This window comes from Metopolophium dirhodum, chromosome 4 (genome assembly GCF_019925205.1).
Source record: "Metopolophium dirhodum isolate CAU chromosome 4, ASM1992520v1, whole genome shotgun sequence".
Classification (NCBI taxonomy): Eukaryota; Metazoa; Arthropoda; class Insecta; order Hemiptera; family Aphididae; genus Metopolophium; species Metopolophium dirhodum.
Genome location: NC_083563.1, coordinates 19,698,428 through 19,719,317, shown reverse-complemented (window position 1 = coordinate 19,719,317; position 20,890 = coordinate 19,698,428). Strand labels below are relative to the sequence as shown.

Genomic DNA, 20,890 nt, shown 5'->3' with positions numbered 1-20,890 from the left:
ATGTGTGTTTGTGTGTGTCTGTAGTGGGACTGTGTGACGAGAACTCGAACGAGAAATTCTATTTTGTTAATTAATTCTGTACAACTTTCATCCATATACGCGTGTGGCGTATATATATGTATAATGTAATATGTATTGTACACCTATATATACATTCACATTATCAAACCACGGAGATTTTAGTTTTCAAACTCCCACAGCCCGGCTCATGGCGAAGGTGCCCGCATATTATATTATTATATTATGAGTATGTTATGTATGTTAGTAGAGTTATAGTTTGTACGCACATGATACAGCGCGATTCATTCGACGGTCAACACGCTCACTATGATTCTCGAAAAGAGAATACCGTTTTTTTTCCACCCACTGGTCTACGTGAAAATTTATTTAAAAATGTATTTAAGAATATTATTATAATAGGTAAATTTTTAAATTTTACTAACAAAAAACGGTTGTTTCAAACCCCTAAAAAATTGTGTATTACATATTGCTATAATAATAATAATTATATTATAGGACGCGTCTACCCCACACACCATACTAGCTGATATTATTTCGATGACGTTTTCAGATCCGAGTTTTCAGCCACATAAGAAATACTTATCGAAATATTAATATAATAATATATAATGATATACGTCATTATTGTACGGTATACCATAACCATATTACATATACTATTACAATCTAAATTTACGACATTTTGATATCGTCGAAAACGTCCCAGCAGCGACTCGTCGATAACCACATTTCCATACGTATAATACACTCGATATTATATTATATTATGCATAATATCGGCACTGTACCATACATGTTTTGTACATATAGCATTATAATGTTTGAAATAATAATATGCGCTGTGGTGTGTACCTACGTCGTATGTGTGTACCGATCAAGTATCGATATTATTATAATATAATATACTTATAGGTGGGTGGGTAGGTAGGTATAGGAATCTTTTTATCATTGAAATAATCATGGCGTTATTCACAATATCCGATGCTTCAGTACATTATTTTGTATTATAAATATATTAATATATTATGCTAATACACGAACAAGACATTTTCGTAAAATAAATCAATAAATTCCAACGATAAAAATTAAACGAAAAACACTAACGCTTGTGCACATATAGGTTATAGGTATCAACTATCAATCAACAGCCCGGTAAAATATAATAGGAAAAATAGTCACTGCATAAAAGACAAAATATTTGTCCAGAATGTTTAACTACTATATGTGAACTGAGTAACCTTCGCAACATAATTAACAATTTTTTTGTTGGAGTTATAAAATGTCCATTTTAAAATATACCCTCCAAATCTATAACACAATGTGCAGTGAGACTGAAGTATTTTATACAACAGTTTATATCTTAACTTTATCAAGGTTCTCGGGGAAAATGTCTTCAACAAAATTCTAACTAATATTATAAATGTGATAAAAAAATAACACACATTTTGTTGATAAACAACATAATATCTTGAAATCAATATTGAATTTATGTCATACGCTTTGCCGCTTTGGATTGTATTGCCGCAGGTTTTTTTTAAACTTATAATAGTAATAATCCTACTCATCACTTTAAAAACCATTACCTAATATTAATAGTCAAAAGCTAAAAGTTAAAGCAGGTTTGGTTGTTTTTCGTAGATGAAGTGTACGTTTTAAGTTTTATACTGCTGGGTTAATTTCACGTCAAGTGTTACTGCTGGGTAACTCAAATGTATTTCAGATCATATAGATATGCAGATATGCTTATTGTAACTATTATTTACAGGTTGTATATATCCAAATAAATATTTTAAAAAATACTGCTGGGTCATTCACTGTATACTTATAGTATTTTTTTTATTTATTATGACTTTTGGAGTAAAATCTTTGATATAAAATTAACCATGAATCAACTACTTTAGAATTAATAATATAACTAGTTGAAAAACACTTGATATAATTAATTTGTATAAATAAATGAGTCAGTTTGGTTTACCATGGATCTTTCCCCTATATTCAATCAGCCTCCTCTCCCCACCACACACACACAAACCCTAGACTTTGTGTTTTTGTAAAATTATTATTGATTCCGTCGTCTGGACTGACTAATAATGTTACACTCGCAGATCGGATTTGGCCATTTGGGCGATACTCTACTAAAAATGTTTACCATTCTCCGGAGTAAACTATCAAAGAAAACAAAAAAAATATTCATTGACCTTCCTTCAAAGATTGATGCGCTTCATTAACAAAAAATGTATGGAACTCATAACGGAATTCCTGTATATACGGCATACACGAGAGACAATGGCATCAAATACCATAGACTTTGTTTGGTGTGTTGAATTTTTTAGCAATTAAATTTGAGTTATTGCATTGATATTTGGTATTTCATTACCAAACAACTTTTTTTATAACGTAAATTTTTTTATTGTTTAAAGTTTTTAAGTACTTTTAATTTAATAACAAGGGAAAAAAGGTTTTAAAATACAGCAATTTATTATACATTGTTTATGTTTTGGTTCAACGATAATATTATGTGCGTGCAAAATATAATAGATATTGCAGAGATATAGATATATTCGATATTAAGTTGTATTATTATTAAAAAATAAAAATCCAATATAGGTATTATTATTATACCGTGTCTGCAGTTAATTGATTCTGAATTCCACTATACTATATAAATAACAATTTCATTCAAATTTCCATAATTCATAATAACGATTCCATTAAATCTCCATTATTTATTAGCGATTCGCCTATGTTCGATTGGTATAGTTTGATTATTCTCCAATTAGATAATTAATTTAAAAATGAATGAGAAAACAGGTCGATTCTTATTTTTTATGGAAAATATAATATAATATATTATATATATTTTTTTTAAATCATGAATGAAATGTACGGTTCTGCTGAACAGCCTTGCATAAGCTGAATTCGACATGTTGGTAAATCGAAAAAAACCTATAGGTACCTATAGGATATATAGGTACTTAATGTAACACCCATACATTTTATCTATCTTTTAATCATTTTAATGCAAAATTGCAAATCAATGTTGCCATCTGAGCTTCAATATTCCAGTTAATATTTATAATATGAATCGCTTCTAACTTTTTGTTTGTAAGTTCTTAGGTCCTATCTAAACGATATTGATCAATATTAGTTTAATCTGTTCAATTTATATGACTATAATCAAAATTTAAAGATAGACTAGCTGTAGACTGACTTGGCGTGTGGTAATTATAGGTATGGGCGCAAAAGCAAAATCAATTAAAAACCTTTAATTAAAATAAGAAGAAGAAAAGTAGAAAATAATGTTTAATTTCTTCACGCTGAGAAAAGGGTAAATAAATATGAACGATAGGATGCAATATAATTTTGACACCCTCAGCCAATCCACCACACTATTCAAATTGTTTTCTTTAAAATTATTCCAAACTTATTCTTTGTATAAACCATCAACTATATACACCTATGTATTTTAACTATCAATTATAACTTATAAGATATTATATAAACGTATGTGCTCTTGTTTATTTAAATCAATAGAATGTATCATCATTGGATATTACCACTTACAATAATTAAGACATTTAGTTGAATAATAATGTTATTGATTATTCATCGGAAATGAGAAAGCATCATTAGTCATTAACACGTTAAATATGGTATAATTATATAATTTCTAATCTATAACTTTACTATAAAAATAATTCAATAATCCCATCTCACGTTTAAGCCATGAAACGTACTTAAGAGTAAAAGTTTTAAGTCCTCGCATAACGCTTCATAATACATACGCTTTATATGTATTATAGATATAATATTATGTGTAATAAAAAGTAGTTTTAATTATTATTGTCTATGCGCAATGTGAATTTAATGCGACCAAGATATGAAATACATACGATATGTAAACTTTTGAAAACAAGCGTCATAAATCAGATTGAAAAGTTTAACGCAAATAATTATGTAAAGATTGTTAATCTATACCCAATTTAATAATATTATTATAAATACTAGAAGCAAACATAAAATATGAAAATCGTAATATTTTCTTCTACATGATGGACTATGGTTCCAATACCTATATTATCTTAGACTCTGATCGTATAGCGAGAAATGTATTGGTCTTATAATGATATGTCTGTCAACATATTTTGGAAAATAAAATTTGTTCCAATCTTTAACGTCGATAATGGTTTGAAGTGCAAATTTGATTTCGTTGGTACTTTATAGGGCGTCAAAAATCAGAAAATTTTATGGTTGTTTCAATTATTGACATGGTGAATATAATATTTTTATCGTATCTTTTATTCATTATAATTTTTTATCGTATCCATTATTCACTATAGTTTTTATAATCAAGAAGAGCCAAAATAAACTAAAAATGATACTAATTTAAAATGTTATCTACGGATAAATCTTTATGACTTAATTGCTTTAAAATTGTATAATGCAATTTCATTAGGTACTAGTGTACTACATATTACGGTATTTCACACCTACATTGAAGAAAAATGTTATTCCTACAATAACTTCCATGTATAATAATACAATATAGGTACATATATTACATGATATTATAATCATATAAACGAATAAATGATCTCTAACACAATATTATCGTAAAATGTAAAATTACCAAAATCATAAAAGTAAATAAGAAAATTAGTCGAGAAAACTTAATATTATAATAATAATATGTATACACTGCAAATTCGATATACCTCCATATTGTTGCTATTGATACGGGAGTTTTTGGTTGAATTGTAAGAAAACGACATGCATGTTTGAGATATAATTTCTAGTGAAAAAATAATACATTATAATTCTCAACGAGGGTAAAAAGAACATTAGAAATTTACAATTAAATTAAAACAAATCGAGTAAGTGTAGTTAGGTAAGACATAAACTGAACATAGACCATGGACCAGTAGCACACACAGGGGGGTAGTTAAGGAGTCACACCTTCCCGAAATGTCTGCCTTCTTGAAAATGTACCCCTACACAATTCCTCTCACTTCTATAGTATCATCAGTAGTATATAAGTTCGGGAAAATTATTATTAGCACAACCCTCTCCGAAAACAAAGTTCCATATTATGTAGTGGGTGTTTTAATGCAATAGCTGACTACTTGGGAATACAATGTATTTTGCCATACGGTGGTAAACAACAAGGAGTCGTTAGCAGAGCACAACGGCATAATACAGCGTGATTATGGTATAGTTTGGACAGTATTGTTGAGTATACCTTGTTTAGTAGACAGTATAGTATATTGTATATTATAATATAATGTTTATATTATTATAATATTATGTATAGAACGACTAAAAATCGATACACTTTTTTTTTACCAAACACGTATCCTTTATTTTCAAACCAATGAAAACGAGTAAAACAAATTTCGTCAACATGGTTTAGAAACCATAACGTATTGACGTCCATATTCGTTTCCTATTATATTATAGATTGGTACCTATATTATAGAACTGTACGTACCGGTATTGTGAGCAATAAGTACCTCCTACTGCGGCGTATACTACGGCCATTTCGTATTGTGTGCATGATAATAAATACAAACATTGTAATGTTATATAATTTTTCATCGATCGGATATTAATTTATTATAAAATAAGTATAGTACCTCACAATAAAGATGGTCCGACCAACGGTCTCTCGGCATTAGCTTCAAGAATACAATACGCCTAGTCACCAACGGACACACCGCGGCTGGTGATGATATTCAAAACACGATGTATTATATTTCATTAACATAAACCGACTGGAAAATATTTCAATTAAATTAGTAATAAACTTACTAATATTATCTCGTTGAGCGCCATTAAACCCAAAATTGGGTCTCTCCAAACTTATCCTCACCACCATAGGTTTTTTTCAAAGGCTTACTAAAATACAGTTTTGACAATTTAAACAAATATTGATTAAAAAAACAAATTATCATATTTGCAAACTTGTAACACCTACTGAAAGTGGCAACACTGTAAATTTTAAATCGGACGAGAAAATACTGATGATTGAAAAGGGTATCGGCTGAAAATTATTTTAGTAACTTTTGGTAATTTGTTGAGATTCAGAATTTGAGAATTGGATCTAATACTCTAATGGCGGTTAGTCATATTTTGTGAAAAACACCTTGGCGCTCAACGTGTTATATAGGAACTTTTGTCATCATTACTTAATAGTAAGTACAACGTGCTAGTTTCACTACTATATTGTATCACTTAACCATTCAACCGAGTAATAATTTATTATTGGTCCATTATTGGACCATATTATAATAATTTTGCCAGTCGATAGAAAACTGAGCATAAATTAATATATTGTGAGGCACCCGTGCGATTATTTCACATAGTAAAAAATGTACGCATGTCGCATAAAGGCCACGCACACACACACACACACACACACACACCAAGGCAATAATAATAATACCATTCCGGCAGATAAATCGGTCACGTCTGCTACCGAAACTTGTTATGCTTATCGAACAGTGAGTGAGCGCGCATACGATTATAACAATAATTACGGCGTGTATAAATCTTATACCTTTATATAGGTATATTATACACACGCGTGGTATGTGTTTACGAAACAAATCCGGTCCTATCGAACACAAATAACAATAATATATTATCATGTCGGTTTTCCATTTATCGTTTTTCAATTAATATAATATAATGCGATATGCCCAACACCCGGCTGCGCTGCAACCCACGCGCGACACCGGTCGGCGGTGACAGTGGCGATGTCGCGCGTGACCTACGAATATATATCTGTGTTGTTTTATTTGGTTTTTTTTTTCGTCGACGAGGACGATTAGCCTCTCATTATGTATATACAAATGCTGCACAATATATATATAAATACGAGCACACTATACAGTGATGGCAGCTTTAGAACAGTGAAAAAAATATATATAAAAATATAACGTCCATCAGGCCTTAAGCTATTAGCGTATCGTCCGTGTGATACACGACAAGGGTCGACGATGATAGTCGCATATAATATATTATAATAATATTATATTAATAATATCATACCTACTATGAAAAGAAAAAAACGACGTTTATATTGAATAATAATAATAACAACAACATCAACAACAACAGCGACTGCAGCGTCTTGCCACTGCAGTTCGGGTTTGGGACTAAGAAGGAAATTTGATTTAGAACCTGTTTGATGTGACTGATAGCTGCACTGGCGGGTAGGTACACTTGGCCGTTGATGCGCTCCGAGTATTATGATGGTTTATTAGAGAGATTATATATATTCGTGGTATGGGATATAATTTATAACGAGTTCAAAAACGTGAGTCGCGTGTGAAATGAGCTGAAATATTCTCCGGGGGGCACTGTGCACACACACACACACACGCAAACGCACACACGCACACCCACACACGCGCACGAATTAAGTAAAAATAAAAATCACGTATAACATACGACCAGGTATACAGTGACGGTTCCTAGTAGATATACCAACTATAATAATATGTAATGTGCAGTTTATACAACACACGTCGGGCGCCCGAAAGATGCTGTGGCGGCGGCGGTGGAGATCGTTATAACATAATATATATACTGCGCAGCAACCGCGAACCGTCCGTTTGGTGACACTGCTCCTACCCCCCGCCTACACCTGTTACCCGGTAATGTGTAGTTGTATGTTATACGTATCGCGCGTTCGACGAGGTATATACCATGATAATATACGTACCACGGTCGAGCGTTTTGATGTTGCCGAAAGCTTGGGGGCCGATTTCGACTGCGTGTAGGTACCCCGCGGGCCACGACTGTTAAATGACCAAAAATCTTCCCACGCCCGGTGGTTTTCTTCTTGCGTCACATTTCTTTCAATGTCCGCACACTGCAAGTCCGACGACGGAATCTCGTAGTGCGTATTACGATAATAATAATTATTATTATACGCCAAATCTGTCGGAAACCTGCATCATTATAGTCCATAATAAAGTTCACACAACGTCCATTTAGATTTTAGATAGGTATCTTTTTTTATTTGATCAAAAACTTTTATGTACACGTGTATTGTTATAATATGTTTGTTCACGTATAATATAGGCATTATATAGGTTCTTGGAAACTATATGCTGCACACGTTACGACGATCTGAAGGAACGCAAAACGAACGACTCGATTAATCAATCGCTTCCGTATAGGTATGTATAGTCGAGCGAGCAGTAAAATATGACAGGTATGAAATAAACAAAAGCCATAATAATGATGAACATCGACGTTAATAGTTTACGAACGTTACTCAAACATAAAAAGTAATGTACGCACTCGATTATTAAATATAACATTATATACCTATTAATTATATTTTCATAAGAGTCGCGGTATAATTATTGGGTGGTTAGATTTTGGTTTTGCGAAACACGTTATTGGCATAATGTCCGGTAGCCGTATAATAATAATAATAATATTGTAAGCCGTATAATATTATCCGAAAATGAATAATAATATTGGAGAGATTAATTAAAATTCTTAATTCAAAGATTGAAACGAACCCAGTGTATAGAAATTATATTTTACGCTTCTGATTCCGACGGATAGTATAGCCGATCAGACAAAAAATATATATGAATAAATTACTCCGAAAACTTAAAAATGCTAATGTAATTACTAATGGTTCCGATTCATAGCTCGTGCAGTAATTATTATACTCGTTTATCAATTAATAAAAATACCTGCAGGACATAATATAGGTACCACAAAAAGCTATTTAGTTTTTTTTTTCATTTGAAATTATTTCAAATGAAAAAAAAATAGGTAGTCCGACAAATTTTTATTCTGACTTTGATTTATTGTGTCCACGATAAAACCTGTCCGCAGCGGTAACACAAAAACAATTCTGTAAATCCGTTGTCGTTAAAACAACGTTTTAAAACTGTTTAACTAGGTTTTTTTTGCAAGTGCAATAAAAACGTTAAATTGATAGAAAAATTAAACCTTTGCTTTGATATAAAAATGTTTTGGAGTGTTTCCACGCAATATGGTGTAGTTTATAATACAGCCTATTAAATACTTTTGTTAATAGCACTTAATAATATTATAGTATCCGTTCATTATGTATAATGATAAAACAGCTACTTAAGCATAGTACGGACGAACATCAATCAACTGAATACGCCATATTCTTAAAACATTATTGAATCATCAAACGTTAATAACACTCGTATTCGTCCGAGACGGCCATCGTACAGATGAATGAGATTTTTGTCGATTAATAACAATTTAAACCGTTATAAATACGATCTTTGTTTACGCTTATCGTATACCGGTCAACTGTCTGTTTGATTATTAACACGACTATATCGAGTCTTCAAATATTATTTCAATTAATACCTATTTATTTTCAATCCTGCAGACGGCTGATGCAGTGGTAACAAAATTTAACATATTATATTATTATTACATGGCACGGAAACTTTGAACTTGTGACTTATACAGAATGATTCACCAACCATGCACACCCCTTTTATCTTCAATAACGCAGTTAATCAAAATATGATTTTAGGCATATTTAAATATTCTTAAAGATCATATTTTCAAATTCTTTGAGAGTTTTTGTAGTATTTAAAGAGTGTTTTGCAAAGATAAAAAATTAGTTTTTGAAATGGAAACTCCCCTTTTCTACAGTAGATTATTTAGTGAAAAAGTTTTCTGAAAATTCGCATGAGTAGCTTATGAGTTATTTAACTTGGAGTACTAAATATAATAGGAACATTTGAAGATGTTGGAGATTAATATTTATCTATCAACATATTTTATAATTCGTAAAAAAAAGACCCAAGTATAATTATTAACACTAGATCTAATATTATATTATATATTTTATGTTTTTGTAAAACTATTTTTGAGGACTAACTATTATCCCTCATACAAACATTTTAATAACTGAAAAACTATTCCTTAGAACTTTAAATAGGTATGTACCAGGTATCTACATCAAAATATTAAAAAAAAATATCAACTAAATAATATTTACAGTCAAAAAGGGGAGAAATTATTTGAAAAACAGAAGTTTGTTTGGCCATAGGAGGATAGTCATTTAGTTGTACAAAAAAGTTCAAGTAGTCGAAAAAAAATGGTATTTGGGTATATTTAAAAATTTAATTAAATCATTGTAGACATAAACTATGTGTTTTAGAACTAAAAATTTCTGAAGGAGACAGTCATCAAAAAATAATTTCATGTAATCTGATTATTAAATTTATAATTTTGTTTTTTTCCGTAAAAATGTCAACTTATAATACTCGATACATTTTCCGGAATTTATGAGAAATTCGCTATTGGCAGACCTACCACGGAATTTCGGTACGTATACAGTGTACACGGACATATATGAAATATTTGAAATATTAACTTACTTCGCCCTTCATGTAAATGATTTTCTAACAAGAAATGAAATTATAAAATACACCGTTACCAATAACCACGCATTCGGAGTATAATACTAACTAAAACGCTTTCTCTATTAATTCAATATACCTAAATGTACTTAAACGGTGTTTTTTCTTTCAATGGAAAATATTTTACACACCAAGTGGGCAACAAAAAGCCAGACTTCGTATTATAGTTGTACTTTACGCATGGCGGAGTGGCGTCGTCTCTTTGTGATGTTTCATCTTTATGGGATGGTCGTTTAAAACATCGGTTTTATAAATAGAATTATAACATTTTTCTTGGATAAAAAATGACTCGTATCTATATATTATTTTAGGAGGACGTGCTTGCATATAATATATATATAGGTCACGTCTTTCATATACACTATGTATAATGAATTGTTGATTCGGAACCAGATGGAAAAAAAGACCTAAACTTTACTAACCCATGCCGTATCATAATATATATATATATAATAACGAGACATTTAGGTACATATTATAACATATAAGTTTATTTTGTCTGCATATCCCCGAACTGCAGTCCACAACCTACTGCTAACCTACCTAACATCGCACTTCGCCATTCTACTACAGTACGTGATACACAGTATATAAATATAATAACAGAGTCGTGGACATTTTTCGTTACGAAATCTGTGGAAATTACATTAAGTTGCTATATTGAATCCCCTTCTGATTTTCTATAACTAAATTTGAACGAGCGAGTATTTATATAGGTATATGTTATTACGTTAGCCGTCAAGTTATAGGTATACACTATACGTACTATCATTATTTATTAAATAAAATATTTTCAGGAGCTTTATTGCCTTATTTTAAACGATTTTTAGTGCATAAATATCCGTAGTAGATACACTATTACCTATTATTATACATTATAATAATATAGTCGTCTCTTTCGCGATCCTACTGCGCAGCAACATATTGCCGCTGTCCGACTATAACATATAAATTATATACATAATAATATACAATACAACGACGACTACTACACACACTGTCGGATAACACTATACATATTACACGCAGGCTGCACCTGGTCACCTGGTGTAGACCGCGGTAACGTTATCCGGCTACCGTAATGGTATCCCGCTGGCGCTATACAGCACCGATGATATACATATTACAATATATATCATATATGTATGGGCACACCGCACGAATATCTCCGGCACCCAACCGAGACGTGGACCTCCTAATATCCCATTCACGGGCGCACTCTAATTATATTGTCGTTACTGTTTATTGCCGCTTTCTGACCCCCTCACCAACCCACCCACCCCGTTCCACGCCCGATCGTGTGCGTCTTTCTGTGTCTCGTCAGACACACGCTCAATACAAAAAAAAAAATCAGTACAATAATAAATAATAAGGTATATATTATAATAATGTTCAATTCGCACACCCCCAGAGGGTTTCGTGGCTGGGAGACAGACCGCCGTCTGCGGGAGGAGGTTTGCCCGAAAAATCGGACGAGAAATCGGTCACACAAAGGCCCGTGCGGCGGTTGTCGTTGTTATTCTTCCTTGCTTTTTTTTTATACTTGAACGTGTGTAATCCTCGAGTGCAGCGCGGTGTACATTTGGTAATCTCTCGTCTTTTCACCGCGGGGTTACCGATATCAATAGGGACGGCTGCTGTAGTGGTTTGTGCACGCCGCCCATTGGAATACAATATAATAATAATATATAAGTAGTATTATACAATAATATTTATCATAATAATATATAGTACTGACCGGTTCAACTATCAAGAGCGGCCAGGGAGGACGACGGCGACGACAGTCTATTATTATGAAAGACTCGCCAAAACCAACACAAAACAACGATCTATGATACACGCCTGATAAATGTGCCATGCCGCCGCAAATAGGAAACGATCAATGATATTATGATGTATATTATTACAATAATGTATTATAGCATAACATCATTCGTTCTAAGCCGTTTTGTTAGCATTTTACAGCGAGCATCAGACATCGTCTTTGCAGGTATACCTACTTGTATTGTTTATCAGCGAGCGATTAAAATCGAATTTTAAATTTGATTCCGCGGATGTTACAGATTCCTATCATCGGCCGTATATCGAAGGCTTGCTATTTTTTTCCTCTCTTTTTTGAGGCTAATCGAACATTTTTTAAAAACCAGTTTCTGTAACGTGTTTTTTATGATAATGAAAGATTCATTGAGAAAAATAAAAAAAAATGTTTAAAAAAATACGCTTCGGTGAACAAATGTAACATACTGTTGTATAACAGTGGACCTACCGTGTAGGAAAAAAAAATTGTGTCTTTCATCGAAACAACAAAACCAAAAAATCGAAATCGAATCTGTGCAATAATATATCTGTATATTCAGTGTTAAGCACTGCTATATACCCACCTATATAATATTATACACGCAATTCACTGTGGTCTAGGTACACAGTTGTGTATATATATAGGTATATAATGCAATAATATTATGTATCCTTTTAGCCCTATGCATATATATTATATACCTATATACTACAACAACCTCCCTTTGAAACGTTTTGCCGATTACTATATACTTACTGCCCACATTTCATAAAAGAAGATTGTCTTATATAATATAATAGGCTTGCCAAAACACCTGGACGCGCGCGTATACTTCATCCGATATCTTTATATATATATATATTTACTTTGGGTATATTAGATCGTTTTCCACCCTCTCGGAGATGTACCCCCGTCACGTTGTTTTTTAGTGTTTTTTTCCAGGCCAGATGTTCGGGTATATAATATATTAACCCACCCGTAAGAATAATAAAGAAAATCCAATTCGTTTTACACGGAATTGTTTGGTGGGGGGGGGGGGACTATGAATTAATAATCATAAATACAAGTAAAAAAATAATATTATACAGCGTTGAACCGCGGTTGACTTTTGCGGTTAGGTTAGGTTTAGGTAAAGTCTTCATATCGTGGCCCCTACCACGGATTTGTTGCGAGGGATGAGAAGGGGGCACCGTCATTTGGTCTCGAACCATTATTAGATGATAATATTATTATTCGCATGCGCACTATAATTATTGTAATATATTGTATTATTACTCTGTCGAGACGTCGTCGTCGGTCGTGTTGAGTGAAATATCACGTCACGCAGCGGACGCCTGAGAAATCTTTATGACGGTACATTTATGTATGTAGTATATAATATAATAATATATCATATATACGACTTATACGAGTGATGGTGTTGGGTCTCATATTTAACAACCGGCCGACATGGTAAAAAAAAACCACCCGTCCAATGACTTTTCAACGTAATAATAACAGTGCGAATAAAAAACCGTGTTCGACAATATAATCACTGTAATGATATTATAATATACCTATATATAAGCAGCGACGGGTGCCAGGACTATTCGGATGGGTTCTAAAAACCAGTAATTCTTCAGATTTGCGGCCGATGTCGTTAAAAATGTATTTATTACAACTGCGGCGCGTATGGGACCTGCGAATAGACTACTTTAACTCGGCTGTACAGCGATAGAATAATAATGAAAATAATTCTATCCGTTCAATTATAATTAGATCCCGGGGCATCTAGCTCAATCAAAATCTGATTTTATTCTAAAAAAAAATTATATTTTATTAAAATACATCACCAGTTATATTATTTACAACGGTAATATTTGTTATAGTTGTCACTACTGAAAAATAATAATGTAAGAAAATACAAATTTAAACATACTAAATTAAAAGTTTTTGCTTATTCAATTTATTTTTCCAGATTATAAATTTTAAAATTCAATAAAAGTAATGTATTGTGCTTAGGTGTATAAATTATAGTCTAGTAATTGAAGATATATATAATATATTGTATTATAGTTTAGTACACGTAACACAAATTGGGGCCCCTTTTTTGTGAAAGGCCCCGGGGCCGTGATGGCACACCCACCCCCCCCCCCCCCTTGAGTCTTGGCCTGAATAGGTACAAGTCAAAACACTATAACAAGATAACGCGCGCGATCATTTTTAAATTTTTTAGTAAATCATTTCGGTTCAATTAGTGTTTATTATGCATTTCACGTTTAGGAATAAAAACTTGATTTATTGGCGAAGGTTTACGAGCTGTATAGCTTAAATTAACAATGCAAATACATTATACATTAAGAACAACAACAAAATTGTATACATGAATATACATATATATACACACGTCTCACACACACACACACACACACACACACACATACACAGGATTCACGCATATATATATATATATATATATATATATATATAATAATATATTTGTAGTTATTACGAACCTAATTTACCTAACAGAGCTTAGAGATCTATGGTCGTCCAACCCACGAGTTTTCGTAATACGTTAATGGCGCGGACATCGGATGTTTACGATGACGTGATTCCTATATAATATATACAGTCATATAGAAATGCAGTGGATCCTTTACACGTTATTCTGTGTTCCTGTGATATGTATACAGTTTAAAAAAATAAAAGTTAGGTATCTACTTACCGAAATATCTGCAGCAGTAGTGTACGATGATTTATCGCCATTAATTAAAATTATATTTATTATGTGCCGTAGGTACCAACCGTTTTGTTTGGATCGTGACGGTCACATACAAATATTAAAGCTTATAGTTACAATAATCCATATAGTCATCGCCTATCACAAGATATAATATTATTGTACATTTGTGTCATATATTGTATAATATAATATTATATATGTATAGTCAAGTCATGCAAAGTAGAAATAACTTGATGTTTCACCGTTCGCATTATAATTTTCATCAAGTGTTCGCACTATTTTAACTAGACCATAGGTGCACAGTCTACGGAGAACCATTTGAATCTATTTGTACGTAGGAGTTGTTTACATTTATTAGTTCCATCGAAGTATTGTACGCGGGTCTCGTTTACAAATTTCGAATGTGTATTATTGTGGGATTCGGTGAGAACCGTAAATTACGTAGGTACCTATATATTATAGTAATAATATGTTAACGAATCGCCTCCATCGGTCCAATATGCAACGATTATATAATATGTCTCTGCACAGGTTTCATCGATTATCAAAAGATAAAAACTAGCAATTAGCATCTATTTATCTATAAATTATAATTGGCATTTTATCATCGTTCAATAATAATAATATTCAACAACAATTTTAAGTTTGGAGGGTATTTAACTAGCAATTCTTTTTTGCAGGCAAAGCCATTCAAATAAATAATTTATAAAAATTCTTTATGGGCAAAACAACGACGTTTGCCGGGTCAGCTAGTCGGCCGCATAAGAAGACAACAATGTATAATTAAATAGGTAATAACTAATAACTAACAACGTTAAATTTAAAAAAAACCATTTTCCATACAAATTATGGTTTTGTAATCCTCGTACACCTATCGCACGCTTTGTATAGTATATTTTAATATTATAATATGCTTGAGCTTTTCTGGGAACTTCATACTTCGATCACTACAACTCCGCCATAATATTATATTATTATTATTGTACACTGTCGGCGACGTATATATTATTAGATTTTTACAGTTCCGTTAATGCGGTGTTGTAGGTACGATGTGTTCAATATAAACCGTTAAAAAAACGATTGCAGATTTATACGCATCGCATTATACGAATAACGACCGCGACTACGATCGATTTCACGTAGGTAATGTCCATAGTAAAAGAACAGCAGTGTAGGTACTACAGTCTTTTGACAAAACATTTATAACCCGCGGACGGACGGACAGACGTCGGACATTATAGACGCAAAGACATAAGACGCGACGGCATACAATATTATTATTACAGTTACTGGTGATTAAATATTATTATTATTACCACCAAACACAATAATATTATAATATGCATATAATATGACGTTCATTGACGGTCTACGGGCGCAATATGGTTTTTTAAGTACCTGCATCGTACAGGCCTGTGCAGGTAAGTCAAACGCATAACTTCCGAGTCCTGCAGCATCATCGTCAATATACGTACCGCAGGTATATAGTGTAGCGTTATGGACATGTATATAAGACGTAATATTATATAAGAGCCATATAGTATATATAGTGTGGCTAGTACCTATATACCGAGACCCGTCGTATAATAATCATAATAATAGTAATAACAATTATTATTATTATATATTTTAATATTTATATGACAATAAACATGACGTGACGGCGCGCGCGTTGGTGTGAGCCACAAGAGATTGAAACAATTCGACCGGAAAATCGATCGTAAGCATTAAAACAAACTGTGCCAATATAATATGATCGGTATTATTATTATCGTCGGTGGTGGATGTAGGTATAACGTATACATGATGGGTGGTACGTACATATACTATTATTCATAGGTACCTATATGAGCGGCGTTCGGTGAATGTTTATTACGTATTGTTTAAAAACGTATATATTATTATTATTATTGTAACACATATATACATATATATATATATATATATATACACCATATGTTATTTGCTTTTGTATATATATATATATATATATATTATAGTTTATATAGGTACATACAAATGACTTCGAGAGTTTCGCGCGCGCACACCATTGCCGCGGGTCCTATATATATATACGTCACGTATGTAAGTATTATAATATATTATGATTTGCGAAACGGTTTTTTAGCGTATTTGATTTATAATCGATTTTTCGACAATGAAACGCCGATAAATACATTATTACGGGCGTTTGACTTTTTCTTTTCTCTCTCAATTTCTTTAAATGGCGTAATTATTTACGACCGGCCGAGTATTTCGAAGGTATTTCCAACTGGTTGTTGTAATATTGTTATAACGTTGGTGCGGTGTGCGCGTACGGTGCCTCAAGGGCCAGTCTGCTGGTGCAGAGGTGCACACCGCGCGCGTGCAGTGCATGGCATTCTCCGGCGGACTGACATCTTCAGCGGTCCGCTTGCTGCGTGACTTTTCAGACATAGTAATTTTTCCGATGACCAAAAGGCACGGATACGATACGCAATTTTTCAACCATTAGGTGTTATGATACGAGTGTGCGATGTTCATTTAATCCTAATTTACTGAAGAACCTTAAATGTTATACATATAATAATAATATTGTACAGGTTTTCGCGGTGAACAGGCGAGTCGGTGTGAACTTACAGTGATACCGCGTTAAAGTTCGTTTAATCTCGTTTTCATTTTATTTTTATTTTTTAGGCTTCGGCGTCTAAGGATATTATCCTTGTATAGTGTGTACATATGATTAGTAAAATTGTTTACATTTATATGTACAATAATATAGTTTATTACCCAAACATTGTTAATGGCACACTTATATATAGTATAAAAATATACCAATTTAGTATATTTTTATATGCATTATACATAATGATATGTATAAGTAGCTTGTTCCACTTACAATAATAGATGTGCTATATAATATGCCTGTATAGTCTGTGTTAAAAACGATCGATTTTTATTGGATTTAGCGGTGAATCGATATAGTTCGACCGTATTTTATTACATCGTTGAGGATAAAAAATGAAATACATCCCAAGATAAGCGCGCGAATGTCCATTATAGATTTTTGTTCGTCGGATTCCCTCTCGCATTGGTGTAGACCGAATAACGGAAAGCCCTCCGGGGTGATTCGTCGTGGTCTGGGGTCTGTAGGACGGTTATCGCATTAATCACACGATAAAAGGGGATGTATTGGTTCGGTTTATAAATTGGATTTAAGAAGAACAAAAATCCGGAAAATGCGATTACCTCTGTTTGAATTATATTGTATACAGTGACATTTTTTTTAGTTCGGACTATTTATTCGACAACGATTATGACTCTGCTGTTTGTACTAACAATATGAGGAGTAAAATTGATTAAAATAATATAGTACGCTTATAAAATATATAGGATTAGTGCAATCGTGTCAACTGTAGAACAATAACTTATACAGTATAAGTAGTACTATAGTTACTATGTATTATGTAAACATAAAAAAAAATATGCTAATTTTGTTCGTTTCGACTACAGTCTTTAGTGATTTCAGTATAACTATTTAATATAAATTGTATGTTTAAAAATAGATATATTGTTTATACAGTTCAATTTATAAATGTGTGGATACTTGGAAATTACATGTCTGCAGTAAATCGTTTATAATTATTAAATGGGGAATGGGGATATAATATAATGTATATTATGATAAAGGTTCAATGTATGCCTGGAAAATATACTTATTATAGCTTTATTAAGCCAACTATTTATAATAATATAAATTGTAATAACAAAATCCAGTGTATCTACAAGTACCTATAGATACGTCATGTTTATGTTCTAAACCGTAAACGAAACTCTTCCGTAAGACAGTATATCAAAAAATACTAAATAGGTACATAGTGCAGCGCACGTTATAATTGTATTAAAATGTTTAAAATTTAAACATTATCTTACAGATGTATATTATATTATAATATAATATATAGTATACCTACTATTTAGGTTTTTAATTAATTTGTTCAATGTGTTATTTTTTATCGACAAGCAGTTAATATTTGTATTACTATTATATTTGCCGCAACTACCCGTACCTACATAATATTATGGAAGCTTGACTTCGAAGTTCGAACTCGCACTTTTATAAATTGTTTGAAGTGTAGTTGCAACCTAATTGCTATATTATTTTTTTTTTTTTAAATATACAATCTGTAATAACATGTTTACAATAAATATATGTGCGCTAATACAAAAAGACAGTGATTGACACGAGTAAAGGAATTACCCAGCAGTAATACTTTTTGACATGATTTTAATTACTGTATAAAAATATTATAGCTCACCTGAAGTTGACGGCCAACAAAATGTTCCAAAACAACGCCTTGATGATGATACCCGTCCGGACTGTGCGCATAATGGGCCGGTGGAGCCCTACGAAACCGCCGGCATGCCCCCGGGGCCGTCCCTTATACCTCCAGCCGCGGTCGGCTGTCCACGTTGCGTTATCGTCACTAACCCGTCACGCCCGCGGAGGGCTGACGAAATTCGCGTGCCACCGCGACGCAGTTACCGACCGACGACGGACATCGATCGAATCAAAATATTATCTGCAAGACAACACGTAGACGTATTATATTGACGGAGATCACGACGCGTGCATATTATTAGGGTACGCAGCAGGTCCGTCGATATTATACGGATGTTAATAATGTATTTTATACGCGTTGTAACTATACGGTACGGTCGTAAAGCACGGCGGTCCGAAACTATTTTTAGACCGGCCTGTAAGCACAACGCACTGCTGCCGCAATTTATCGAATTCTGTCGCGCACGACTGATATCGCATTAATATCAATATTAATATTATTATTAACGCATGCTTACGATATACGATCGCGAGACATGTACGCGCGTATACGGAGGAGAGCGCGCGCACGCGAACTGTTCGACGTCGGAGACTTTAATGCCCCGTCGTCGTCGCCGTCGCGCGTCGTCGTCGTCGTCGTTGGCGGCGGCATCGGCCAGAGGGAAACACGAACGGCCGGGAGAGCGGGTGAATTATTTATATATGAGTGTGTATATATATATTTATATATACTACTGAGAGAGAGAAAACGGCCTCTGCCGCCGACGACACGACACGCCTCCCGAACCTCGTAATTGGTTATACACCGAGTGTATATGATGCGATCCTCGGGCTGACGTGCACGCCTAATAACCGCAGCCTATTATGTCACGGGCCCCGAGACCCCCGCGGGTCATCGCCGCGAACGGTCGCGTTTCTGCTGCTGCTGCTGCTGCAGTCGTTCATCGTCCGATCGGAGTGTTTTTTCTCGACGAACGTGCACGACTCGCTGAACCTTCCTACAGCGTATATACATAATATATATATATAAAAGCACATACAAATTAAATAATAAATAATATTTAATTTAGTCGTATCGCCCGACCGCGAATGTGTATAATTAGTATATAATATGATAATTTTATATGGATTTTCATTACGTTTTTCTCGTCAGCACGCTATAATCCTATATATATTTATTTTGCACCTTGAATGACGCCCCTTTTCGCTCTTTTGTCCGCCAAAAACACATAATATGATATACGACACGATATATTATTATTATATTATATAGGTATGTATATAAACTCTATCCGTGTGATGGTGGTGTGATGATGGAGGTGGCAGCGGGGTTAGTCCCTCGGTGATGTATACACTGCGTATTATAAACCGATACGATGTGTGAGGTATATAGGAATTATCCGTCGGGCGAAAGGTCTCAATTAAATCCGTCTCGGTTCGCTGTGGAATCGCAGAAAAATAGTCGGTTAATTATATCCCGTAAGCGGCACGTCTTCATCTAACGTCGTCATCATCTCTTTGATCCCAGCGGCGTATGTACCTATACATACATATATATATAAAATATAATACACATACATGTT

At 33.2% G+C, this 20,890-nt stretch overlaps 1 protein-coding gene across 1 annotated transcript in view; it reads right to left on the bottom strand.

The window, feature by feature from the left end:
- Positions 1 to 19,919, bottom strand: part of LOC132943321 (protein Wnt-2) — a 70,069-nt gene extending 50,150 nt beyond the window's left edge. The window contains exon 1 of the mRNA XM_061012268.1: positions 19,285 to 19,919. Within this exon, the coding sequence (XP_060868251.1) occupies positions 19,285 to 19,355 (71 nt within the window). The 5' untranslated portion in view covers positions 19,356 to 19,919. The remainder of the gene's footprint in view (positions 1 to 19,284) is intronic.
- Positions 19,920 to 20,890: the final 971 nt, after the last annotated feature.